General features: G+C 43.4%; 1 protein-coding gene across 3 annotated transcripts in view; it reads left to right on the top strand.

The window, feature by feature from the left end:
- STXBP2 (syntaxin binding protein 2) overlaps window positions 1-10,773 on the top strand; it is a 35,236-nt gene extending 24,463 nt beyond the window's left edge. The window contains exons 9-19 of one of the 3 annotated variants that reach the window (XR_010909230.1): window positions 2,131-2,261; window positions 2,391-2,498; window positions 2,689-2,746; window positions 3,128-3,193; window positions 3,570-3,650; window positions 4,341-4,479; window positions 4,873-4,979; window positions 5,171-5,189; window positions 5,326-5,421; window positions 7,992-8,077; window positions 8,828-8,846. Coding sequence is in view for 2 of the 3 variants with exons in the window: in XM_060764402.2 (XP_060620385.1) it covers window positions 2,131-2,261; window positions 2,391-2,498; window positions 2,689-2,746; window positions 3,128-3,193; window positions 3,570-3,650; window positions 4,341-4,479; window positions 4,873-4,979; window positions 5,326-5,421; window positions 7,992-8,077; window positions 8,828-8,988; window positions 9,932-10,011 (1,113 nt within the window). In the remaining variant the exon portion in view is untranslated. Of the gene's footprint in view, window positions 1-2,130; window positions 2,262-2,390; window positions 2,499-2,688; window positions 2,747-3,127; window positions 3,194-3,569; window positions 3,651-4,340; window positions 4,480-4,872; window positions 4,980-5,170; window positions 5,190-5,325; window positions 5,422-7,991; window positions 8,078-8,827; window positions 8,989-9,931 lie in introns of those variants that run through there. The other 2 variants (XM_060764403.2, XM_060764402.2) reach the window with 2 other exon arrangements.
- Window positions 10,774-12,551: the final 1,778 nt, after the last annotated feature.

Genomic DNA, 12,551 nt, shown 5'->3' with positions numbered 1-12,551 from the left:
CAAAAATGACCTTTGATAACTGCCTTATTCCATTTTATCTGGATGGTGACATGTCCCTCTGAATACCAACCAGAACTGTTACATGTTCCATCAACAAATACACTGTATTTTCCCAACTCGTCACCTGCTTTTAACTACATCCTATTCCCAAGCATCAGACGTGGTATCTGAGGCTACTGGGAGTTATAAATCAAAACATCTGGCAGACAACAGACTGAGGACAACTTTCCATCCATGTTGCTCAGAATTATTTTGCGTCTGCAACGTACCTCCTCGAGTCACTCAAAAAATGAAAAAGTCTCCTATTTTCATAGGACAGCGCATGTGTTTTTGCATGTTGGCATTGCCACCTGTTGGCTGAAGGATACATTGCACTGTAATCTTGTATGACTGAGGAGGTGCATTATTGTTGTTCTCATTCTAACCAGCTTTGAAATTGCTGGAAAATGAGGCTTAATGCTGTGATTTCAAAGCTTTGTTCGCTGTGATGTTAGGAGCAGTCGTTTCCTCCACTTCCCAGCTACTGTTTTTATGCTCATAGAGCTAGAGCATTACTTTTTAAAAAGTTATCTTTGGTATTATTGTTAAATCATTGGTGTTAACACTTTAATTACTTGAAGAATGGTGAATTAGCAATTAATTACAAATACTTTTTTTAAAATGCAAAAATAATTTTTGAAATCCTCCAAAATAGACCCCCAGCTTTTTAGGAGTGGCAAGAAAACCATCTTTTAAATAACAATTAACAAAATTACTTTCTTTTTTGAGAAATTTATTTATTTATTTATTTATTTATTTCCGTCACTTTTACCCCGCCCTTCTCACCCCCAAGGGGGGACTCAGGGCGGCTTACAGAGGAAGGCACCATTCGATGCCTTTGTCACATATACATACATATATAAAAGCAATTAAACAGTTACAAATTAAAAATTAAAATCATCAATACAAAACAATACAATAAACACAGTAGTAGGCTAACACAGTAGTAAGCTAATCTGAGTTCAGCGTTCGGAGTTCCGTAAATCCATTCCGTCTCGTCAAATTCCAGCTCGTCATCAGGTCTTTCTTTAGCTGCCAGAATGTCCAAATGCCTGGTCCCACATCCAGATTTTCAACTTTTTCCTAAATGAAAGAAGGGAGGTTGCCGATCTAATCTCCCCGGGGAGTGAATTCCACAGGCGGGGGGCCACCACTGAGAAGGTCCTGCTCCTCGTCCCCGCCAATCTCACTTGTGATAGAGGCGGGGTCGAGAGCAGGACCTCCCCAGAAGATCTTAGGTTACGAGGTGGGACGTAGAGGGAGATCCGTTCGGACAGATACACTGGGCCGGATAACATTGTTATGCCCTTGTTGCCTGCAAGAAACATGTGTTACGTGCCACATCACTACTTTTCAGATGGAACAGCTGTTTGTGCTTTCCTGTGCCAGACCCCTTCACTTCCTGTTGTATTTATTACCATCATCAAAACAGCATAAGTTTGAGATGTTGAGATACTTCTCCTTGGTTTCATCTAAGCCTTCTGCTTAGCCGATCTTCTAAAGCACCCAAGGCATCACAGAAATTGTTCACTGGTCTGTGTCCCACCACAAAGTGTGTTTTTTCCTCTGCAGTTTGCATGGCCTTACATTTTTGAGTTACTGAGTCATCTCAGTTAATAGGATTGTGTGCCGTCAATTGAGAAAGGATTTTGTGCATTTGAATAATTACATTGCTGGCCCTGCCTCCAACCATGAGATACTAAGAGGGTGCATGCGTCTAGTAGCTTAGGGATGGGCAGGAGAAGCAAAGTGCAAGAAATGCTGCCCTTCCTACACATTGTTTTTCACCTACAATAGTGCCAGTGTTGAATTGTTTACAGAGCATCTCTTTTCCTGTCAATAAAGAAGATCAGTCTCAAGAAGTCTGTGAGATTTACCGTGAGAACAATGTGTCAAGGATTTCAATCTCAATATGATTTTCCAAAGGATTTCTTTAGTTTTCAGACAGCATGCTGTAGATTGCACTCACATGATGCCTAATTATTGTTTTGAATGGGGAAGTGGCAATGCAGTCAAGGCACAGAATTCACAAAACCAAGGAACTAACTAATGTTTCCCTTTTCCTTGCCTTCCTTCTTTTGCTGCTGTCAGGGCCCTGACAAATCTCGCTCACAGCTTCTGATTGTCGACCGGAGCTATGACCTTGTGTCCCCACTTCTGCATGAGCTCACTTTCCAAGCCATGGCCTATGACCTGCTCAACATTGAGAATGACACTTATCGGTGAGGGCCACATGTGTGTACATGCATGTATGAGGGCACCAAGAAAGAAAGGTGGGGGGGGGGAGTTGCCTCCCTACAGAGATGTCAGGCCTGTCTGTCTAACAAAGCTTCTTCCCTGGTCTCTTGCAGGTATGAATCCACAGGCATCAGTGACTCAAGAGAAAAAGTGGTACTCTTGGATGAGGATGATGACCTGTGGCTGCAACTCCGCCACATGCACATTGCTGACGTTTCCAAGTGAGAGCCTATCCTTGTCTGTAGATGCATACACATAAGTACACTTCTCCCACCATTGTATCTGACTCATTCTGAAGTGTATGGGTGAGGCATTTTGGTAGCTTTACTCTCATTTCTCAAATTAGCTTTGCTTGCCACATCGATCTATAGTTTTTTGCCTGGAGAGTCTGAATGTGAATTCCTTCCACAGGAAAGTGACAGAGCTGCTGCGTACCTTCTGTGAGAGCAAGAGACTTACCACTGACAAGGTGAGAGTTTTCAGCCTATTTGATAGACACTCATCCTTTCGTGATCCATTGTCCCTCTTGAGAGTTCAGGCTTAGATAGGGGTCCCAGTCAGTGTCCCATGCTACCAGACTTGCTCAACTTAAAGAGTGATATTATCTTGGCCTCTTTTGGACCTTTCTAGAGCAACATCTCTGTGTAGTCACAGCAGAGATACTGGTGGAACCTATCCGAGTGAACCAGATTGGGAGTGGCGAGTTAGAAAGAAGAGCTAATGCTAGAAAGAGGAGCAGGCAGGCATAGAGTTTAAGATAAGAGTTACAACTTCTGATGCTCCCGTTCTTTATGACTTTACCTTCTGAATGAAGTTCTTCTACATAGTGAACTCTCCATTCCCTTCCTAGGCCAACATTAAGGACCTGTCTCAGATCCTGAAGAAAATGCCCCAGTACCAGAAGGAACTTCACAAGGTAAAGGGTGCAAGGAATCAGGACTGGCACCTGTGTTGCTGTTCATGTGTTTAAAAAACGGATACCTACACATTCTCCATGTAGGCCTTGGGGGAGCCATAATTTCACTAGAAAAGACTTTTTTTCCCAGAAATCCATGTTTTCAGGGGTTGGAATTACTGCCCTGGAAAAAGAGAGTGCTCCAAAATAATCACAGGGGCAAATGTGCTCAATTTGCACAATTTGAACTAATAGCGAATTTTAATTCATTATTGCAAAATATCTCCTGAACCACACCTCTGAGCCTTCAGTGAACTCTCCTGTTCCTGAATTGGCTTCTTGCCCCTTTTGTGGCAATGAGAACACAGATTGAGGTGTAAATATCTTCATCTTGCAGTATTCTACGCATCTACACCTGGCAGAGGACTGTATGAATAGCTTCAAGGGCACAGTGGAGAGGCTGTGCAACGTGGAGCAGGTGAGCACACAGAAAGTACACGGGGAAATGGGAAAAGTGGAATGACTGTGAGTTCTAGCTATAAAAGTAAAGGTTTCCTGACATTAAGTCTAGTCATGTCCGATTCTGGGAGGTGGTGCTCATCTCCATTTCTAAGCCAAAGAGCCAGTGTTGTCCGTATACGCCTCCAAGGTCATGTGTTTGGCATGACTGCACAGAGCACCGTTACCTTCCCACAGAAGCGGCACCTATAGATCTACTCACATTTATATGTTTTCAAACTGCTCAGTTGGCAGAAGCTGGGGCTAACAGTGGGAGCTCACCCCACTCCCGGGATTTGAACCACTGACCTTTTGGTCAGTAAGTTCAGTAGCTCAGTGCTTTAACCTGTGCCACCAGGGGCTAGGCTTAGCTATACTTGGAGGTTATATAAAAAGATTTAAGTGGGTCTGTAAACTTGAATTTTAAAAAATCAACTAATTATCTTTATTTTCTCCGACCTATGACTGAAATATAGGGGTGTCTATCTGCCGCTACATTATAAGAAGGGGTCTGTGATTTTCACCTGAGTGGCAGAGGGGTCCATGGGCTAAAAAGGGTTAAGAGACCCTCTGTAGTGGGTGATTCTTCTATTTGTTTTTCTTGGAAAATGTGCCAGTGAGGACAACCAAACAAAACAACATTTCTGGTTCTTTTTCCCCCACTGTCCAGGACCTAGCTACAGGTTCAGATGTTGAAGGGGAGAAAGTTAAAAATGCAATGAAGACGATTGTGCCAATTGTCCTGGATGCCAGCGTGACGGCGTTAGATAAGATTCGCATTATCCTGCTTTGCATCTTCCTCCAGAATGGTACATCCTTCCTTGTACCTTCACCAGCCTTGGGGGCTATAGAGAGAGTCCACTCCAAGAAGGAAAGGATTCCTCCCACTGTCTTCTCAACCCCTGATCCCCAAACTTCCCTTCATCTCCCTGCTTTTCCCCAAAGTTACAACCTGGTTCAAATCTCCCTCTTGAATTAAAAAAAAACAAGTCTTGCTTGTCTTGAACTCATTAGACTAGTCTGTTTTTCTTACGATTCCTGTGAGACTGTCTTTCCTTCTTTTTAAGCAAATTCTGTGATGTCTTGTATAGCTGGATGGCTTGACATGGACAGCTATTTAGGGTGGGTGGTTCACAGACTTGACACCACATATAACGTAGTTAATGAGTGGCGTTTTCATCTGTGTTCTCCTCCCCATATAGGCATCAATGAAGAGAACCTAACCAAGCTCATCCAACATGCCAACGTTCAGCCGGAGAAAGACATCCTTTACAACATGAACTGTCTGGGTGCCACCATCATGCCAGAGGTATGCTTTCCTGCTCATGCCTTGCCCCACCTGCTGTGCAAGTAGCTTGTGCCAGGGATGCATCAAACTACCCATTTACCCAGTTTGGTGGGGTGTGGATCTCTCTTCCTCTGTCTCTCTCTGGATTCTTTTCTCTCACATATTTTTTGCTCTTTTCTTTTCTGCCTGCTTCTTGCTCTATCTCTGGTCAGAACATCTGGAGCCAGTTGGGTAAGCCACTCTATCTCATTGCAAACTTTTGATATTCCCGAACCTTTAACCTTTCTCTTCCCCTTCCCACAACACAACATCCATCCAGGATTATAGTCTTGTCTCTCTCATACCTCCTCCTTTTGTTAATGTGCAGGATGCTGGTGGACACATGAAGCCTGTAAGGAAAGTGCGGCTGGAGCCCACCTACCAGCTCTCCCGATGGATCCCCATTCTTAAGGATGTAATGGAGGTATACAGAAAAAGGTTCAGGGGAAGGGGATCTGGGGGGGGGGGGGGTTATGCTTTAAGTGGCTTAGTGCAAAAAAGAGTGCTGTCCACAGTGAGATTGGGAATTGACAGAAACAACTGGGCATTGATGTCTTTCACCATTGGAAGTGATTTCTTGATCTTGGTTGGATTCTCTAGCATGCATCCAAATGTGTAGAGTGCAGCCTGAAAAAGAGACAGGAACAATCCACCAGTTGTGTGGGTGGCATCCCATACTGTCCCTTTAAAATGGCAGTGGACTGATTGGTGCACCAGAGCATTCTGCTTATGTCTTTTATAGTGTTCAGATACACTGAGCTGGATATCCCTGATCCATTAAAGTGCACAGAAATGTTGAAATCATCCGTACTCTTTGATGATATGTGATCACCTCTAACAGAGTGTAAGAAGCTGCCATGTATAAGATCTGTTCAACAGTAAACGCTGTTCAGCAGTGCCTCGGCGTGTGGTGGAGGCTCCTTTTTTGGAGGCTTTTATGCAGAGGCTGGATGGCCATCTGTCAGAGTGCTTTGATTTGCTTTTCCTGCATGGCAAAGGGTTGGACTGGATGGCCCTGTGATCTCTTCCCATTCTTATCATTCTAGGGTTTTGTTTTTATTTTTTCATTAGTAGCAACTTGAGAAACTGCAAGCCGCTTCTGGTGTGAGAGAATTGGCCATCTGCAAGAATATTTTACCATTCTGTGCGAGGCTTCTCTCATGTCCCTGCATGAGAAGCTGGAACTGACAAATGGGAGCTCACCCTGCTCCCCATATTCAGACCACCGACCTTTTGGTCAGTACTCCTGCCGGCACAAAGCTTTAGCCCATTGCGTCACCAGGGGCTGCGATAATTCTAGGTCAGACCATTGACAACTCTAGACCATTGACTACATTTACTAGTAGTGCATTCCTGTAATTTCAGTCAGAATTCTTCTCTAGCTGTGCCCAGAGATGCCAGGCTTTGATCCTACAGCCTTCTGCATGGGAACATGAGCTCAAGCACTGAGCTATGGACCTTCCCCTTCAGAGAATTTGCATAATGCTAGATACCATTATCTTCTTTCTTAGCCCTCTGAATGCTGGCCTGAAATTTCATTGAATCTTGTACCTTTTTTTCTCAATGGGTGGGAGGCTTTTACATCTGGTGCTTTAAGGTATTAGAATCATAAAATCATAGAGCTGGAAGACCTTGTGGGCCATCCAGTCCAAGAAGCAGGAAAATCACATTCAATACACCCTTGACAGATGGCCATCCAGTCTCTGTTTAAAAGCTTCCGAAGAAGGAGCCTCCACCACACTCTGGGGCAGAGAGTTCCACTGCTGAATAGTTCTCACAGTCAGGAAGTTCTTCCTAATGTATTATCTTGTTGAATTTATGCTGTGGCCACTGCATTGTGGTACAGTTGGGGTTTTTTTTTGGGGGGGGGGGGTAAGATTAGGAAGGGGAAGGATGTTTGTGCTGGCTTGGGTGCTGTTGCCCACTGTTTAACTTGGGACTGCCCTCTTGAGGATTTCGGGACAAATCCCCAGCTTCTATTTCGCAGTTAATCCAATCAGGAGAGCCATTCAGCCATCTATCCCATTCCCAACTGACTCCATGCAGCTTTGTGAGATGGGCTGCACAAAACATTTTAAGCTCCCACTGTGAAAAGTCGACCATGGCTTAATCCGACAGTCCTTATCAGGAAGCATTATTTTGTTGTCATGTAGGCTATCCCTGTTGCTTAGCCAGACTGCGTGCCACGGAGCTACTACTTATACAGCAGTGGGTTTTGGAGGAATGCTGGAGGCAGAGGGATGCCACTTACACATCTATCCCAGAGGAGAGATTTTTGGCAAAGGAAATGCATTTAATAAGTCCCCGTGTCTGGAAATAGAGAATAAATTTACTGTGGGTGTATCCTGCTAAGTTCCTGCTAAGATCCCCAGACAACATTGTCATCCAGTTGTAATATTCTTATGTTTTCCTGAGGCTTGGTCCATCATTTTTCTTACGACAAAGTTCTGCAAAAGGAAAGAAAAAATGGAATAGCTGCACAAAATTATCCCTCTGAGGAGAGCTCTGCATGTCTTTTAAGTTATCTTCCTCCATGTGCTTTTAGGCCCACTAATGTATATGTCTATTTTTACTGTATATATATGTGTGTGTGTGTGTGTGTGTGTGTGTGTGTGCATGGCATTAAATTGCTGCCTTTTTAAAAGGCTGCTCTGAGTCCCCCTTTTGGGATGAGAAGGGTGGGATATAAATGTAGTAAATAAAGAGTAAATAAAAAATTTCATACTGTGGGAATAACTCAGTGGAATCCACAGTTGTGCTTCCTCCAGCATTGCAGAATTCTTCATCTCCTATTCTTTAGCCTGTGTGTGATTTTTTATTCCTGCTTCTTGGCAGGGGGTTGGACTGGATGGCCCATGAGGTCTCTTCCAACTCTTTGATTCTATGATTCTATGATTCTATGACTTTGAAAGGAAGCAAGCATCTTGTTTATTTCTAGCAGAGCAAGAAGAAAGGCAGATGGTAAGGCTTCTCTTGTTGCCCATGTTCCCACAGGATGCCATTGAGGACAAGCTAGACAAGAAAATGTGGCCCTATGTGTCTTGCCCAGCTCCGGGTCCTTCCTCACAAGCTGCTGTGAGGTGAGTAAAGGAGATAATAGTCCCCCAATTTCCTCACCATTCTCTGTTCCGCAGCCCCCTCCCTCCCCAAACACACACCCATATGCAGTCCAGGGCTTCCTGTTGTTTGCCTCAATGTGTTACTTTGTGGTGAGGATCAGATATGTTCAGAATAGAGGGGTCTATATAACAGCAGTATTTTCAAATGTACAGGCAACATGAAACCAAGATTTGCTTCTTTTTATACACCTTTGCAGAATATACATCAGAGCTGACTGCTCAGGGCCCTGAGGAAAGGAGGAATGATGGTTCCCAGATAGGTTTTTTGGAGGAGCATGGAAGACCCAGAGAGATAGATAAAATCCCTACATATGAGTTTGCCCACCAGGATTGGAGGACAGTTGCAAAATGGGCTCCATCATGTCAAAATGTTATTGTATGTGCCTTTACAATGCCCAGATATGACAGAAGACCGTAGTGCAGTTGAGCTGAAACCTAAAAGTATGAAGGCTCTCTTTTTTCCAGGTTAATTTAGTGTGCATGTTTTGTATTTCCCTGCTTTTATTATTATTATTTTATTAGTATTTTATTCTCCAGCTGTCCCTGGAGAAGTGTCCTTCCGCCCTCACCCTACCTGCCTAACCCCAGCCTTGAGCAACTGTTGCTTTTTCCAAGGCGGGAGACTCTGCAGGAGCCAGTCCTGTCCCTTTTCTAGAATGCTTGCCCTTAGCAGTCTCCTTGTAGCTGATGATCCCATGTCCTTTCCTCCAGCAGTGCCCGCTTTGGTCATTGGCACAAGACCAAGACAGCAACGGAGTACCGAACTGGCCCCCGCCTCATCCTGTATGTGCTGGGTGGAGTTACCATGTCAGAGATGCGCTGTGCCTATGAAGTCACAGAGGCCACTGATGGGAAGTGGGAAGTGCTGATCGGTAAGTGTGCTGTTGTAAGTCAAAGCTCAGCTTGAGAAGTAAAAATCACCTGTGCCAGTCAGTGATTCAGGAGATAATAACAGTGATAATAAACATTGTTTTTAGACCACCCTATCTCTCCTAAGGGAACTCAGGGCGGTTTACACATTCAGTGGCAAATATCCAGTGTCTGGCATATACCAAAACATTACAACAATAAACATAATACGGAATGATAACAGCATTGTACTAATCATATGAAATTAAATATCAAATTAAAACATAGAACAACTAATCACTAAACAAGTAGGTTTAAAAGCATAGTCAACAATAAAATATCTAACATAGTCAGCACAATTAAAAATTGGGTAAACATTTAATTTAAATGATTTTAATGTTTAAATGTTTATGTATGTATATAATCTATTTATGTCCCGGCATTGAATGTTTGCTGTTTGAATGTTGTGCTCTGCCCTGAGTCCCCTTCAGGCAAAATATAAATGTTTTAAATAAATAACTAAATAAAGCAAATGTGGCTGTTAGTTGTTCTTAAGTGTACCATAGTTGCCACGAAGTACAGACAGGACAGCCTGTTTTTCAATGGCATTACTATTCCTCCTCCTCCTCCCAAGTGCAAAGTTGTGTTTTTAGTAGCTTTTTGAAAAAGAGGAGGGTGGGGCTGTGTTTATTTCTTTTGGAAGGGAGTTCCAGAGGCAGGGAGCGATCATGGAGGAGGCCCCCCTCTCTCGTCCTTACCAGACGTGCTTGAGATGTTCCTCAAGGGGGAAACTATTACACTTAATCTGAGTCCAGTAATATTTCAGGGGGCTCCAAATGCTCGTAATCCCAAGTACCATCAGACACACACAGCTCGGGGGATTGTGAGTGCTGTAGTCTAAAACACCTGGAGAACTTAATATTCCATGGTGCCTCATGCCACTGTTTCTTCTTTCCTTCTTCATAGGTTCCTCTCATGTCTTGACCCCCAAGCAGTTCCTGGAGGATGTGCGCCATCTGACAGAGCAAGCGCCACTGAAGTCCTAAGCCCATCGGTGGCTCTCTAAAGAGACTTGCTGACAGAAGTTCTATTTATCTGCCCAGATGAAGTTTTTCCTCAATGACATGTTTTCTCTCACATGCCAATGTTTTGCTTCTGTCCTTCTAAGACTGGCCCTCAGCCTGACCCTTCTTTCAGTTTGGAATGAACCTGACACAGTGGAAACCATATGCAAGTCAAAGAGGAGGGCCCAGTCTTTTCTTAGGAGTCTTTTATTTCTCACGGTGGTGAGGTCTCTGGTTGCACTTTATTTTTCTCTTTCCCTATTTCCCCCAACCCCTGCTCCAAAAATGAGGAAGAAGAGAGCAGCAGTTGTATGTCTAATGGAGATAAATTTATCTCTCTACCACTGTAATTATTTGCTTTCTCAAGTTTAAGAGGGATCAGGGGGAGCTTTCCAGGAACTTGGTCCATTTTCCACCTAAATGTAACCTTTGGAGTTGGCCTCCAGCAATGTTTGGTTCCGAACCCTAGAAGATTATTTGTGGTATGGTTTTGACAAAGTGTTAGAAGGGGCCATTCACCCCCAGCAGGGGAAAAGCCGAAATAATCAAAGCAGTCGCTATCCCCAAATGCCCAGTTTTGTGAGCTTCAAAGCTGTACTGACAACTGGGATGAAACAAGAATGGTTTGCTTCTTTCAAAAGAAACAGGAAGATGTATATACTACAGCTGGTATGTTGCAAGATGTATATAACTCTGCAAAAAAAATCCCATGGTCTTAAAAATAAAAGTGAAAATAAAAGTGTCTGTCTGCATAATCTGTTCTCTTCAACCAGATTCAAACTGTGATATTGGGACAGCAGTACAACTCCAGAACAGTACTGAAGGGAATTTATTTCCTCTAACTCTGGGAGGAATTAGAATTACACGGACAAGAAACTCCTGTTCAATACAGTTCATTCATTTTTCTTGTATGTCACATAAGTCAGTGTATACCTCACTATGGATTAGAGCAAAAGTGGATGAAATGCTGGTCCTCCAGATCTCATTGGATTATAGCAGTCCTGGCCAGCATAGCCAATTGTGAGGAATGCTGGTAGAAGTAGTCCAGAAAGACCCAGAAGGCTGTAGTTTGCCACTGCAATGTGCAGAGCTCACACATTTCGTTAAGAAATAAGTTATATTGAATTCTAGATACCTGTAAAATTGCAGTCTTCCATCACAATAGTCATCATAGTATCCATCCCAAAACAGCTAGTGTAAGGAATGCTTTGGGGCGTCAATGAATCAGAGTGGGAAGAGAACACAACTCCCTGCCATGCAGGAAAAGCACAATCATAGCACCCCTGACAGATGGCCATCCAGCCTCTGTTTAAAAGCCTCCAAGGAAGGAGCTGCCACCACACTCCAAGGCAGAGTTCCACTGCTGAATGGCTCTAATGGTCAGAAAGTTCTTAATGTTCAGGTGGAATCTCCTTTCCTGTAATTTTAACCCACTGGTCCAAGTCCTAGTTTCCAGGGTAGCAGAAAACAATTAATTACAAAAGTTATTCCTAACCCAACCTGTTTCCCACGTAGAAAGTGTAAAATTCAGTATGTCCCAAGTGCATATAAGGCCATTGGAGAGCAGTATAATGGTTGAACATTTTCCCAAAATGATTTTCCCATGATTTTCCCATTTCCCGCAAATTATTGGGAAGTGTGTTACTTTTATTTAAAAATATCTCTGTGTTGCAGATTTATGCTTCACGCACTTCTGATAAGAGTGGGCTACATTTAACCAAGTTAAGGTCAGGCACTCCATTGTTAATATTATGAATTACTCTTATTTCTTTGGGTTATATACAGGTATTTTCTGATGGGAGAGAAAAGGAGGCAGCATCTCCTTTCTGTTTTGTAAGAATGTTTGTTTTCCTCTAGAGCAGGCATGGGCAAACTTGAGCCCTCCAGGAGTTTTGGACTTCACCTCCCACAATTCCTAACAACCTTGGGCTTAAGCAGCTGAGGGGGGAAGGGAAAGGGACTGAGGTTGTTGAGAATTGTGTCCAAACCTCCTGGAGGGCCCAAGTTTGCCCATGCCTGCTCTAGAGGTATTACTTCAAACTACAAGAAAGGAGATTCCATCTGAACATTAGGAAGAACTTCCTGACTGTGAGAGCTGTTCAGCAGTGGAACTCTCTGCCGCGGAGTGTGGTGGAGGCGCCTTCTTTGGAGGCTTTTAAACAGAGGCTGGATGGCCATCTGTCAGGGGTGATTTGAATGCAATTTTCCTGCTTCTTGGCAGGGAATTGGACTGGATGGCCCATGAGGTCTCTTCCAACTCTATGATCCTATGATTCTATTTATTTATTTATTTCCGGTATTTCTATCCCATTCCTTCTCAACCCCCGAAGGGGGACTCAGGATAGCTTACATTTATAACACAGGCTTATGTGGACCTATTTTTCTGTAATCATGGGCCTATGTTTTCTAAAAAAAATTGGTTCACACTGTCATTATTTGAAATTACAAACATCCCTCTCCCCCTCTCCCCCTCACTTTACTTGGAAAATTGCAGCTTCCAATGTTTCCTGCTATGTGTGATT

The sequence above is a fragment of the Anolis sagrei genome, chromosome 2, assembly GCF_037176765.1.
Source record: "Anolis sagrei isolate rAnoSag1 chromosome 2, rAnoSag1.mat, whole genome shotgun sequence".
NCBI classification, from domain to species: Eukaryota; Metazoa; Chordata; class Lepidosauria; order Squamata; family Dactyloidae; genus Anolis; species Anolis sagrei.
The sequence above is the reverse complement of the archived record's forward strand: the minus strand, read 5'-3'. Positions and strand labels throughout refer to the sequence as shown.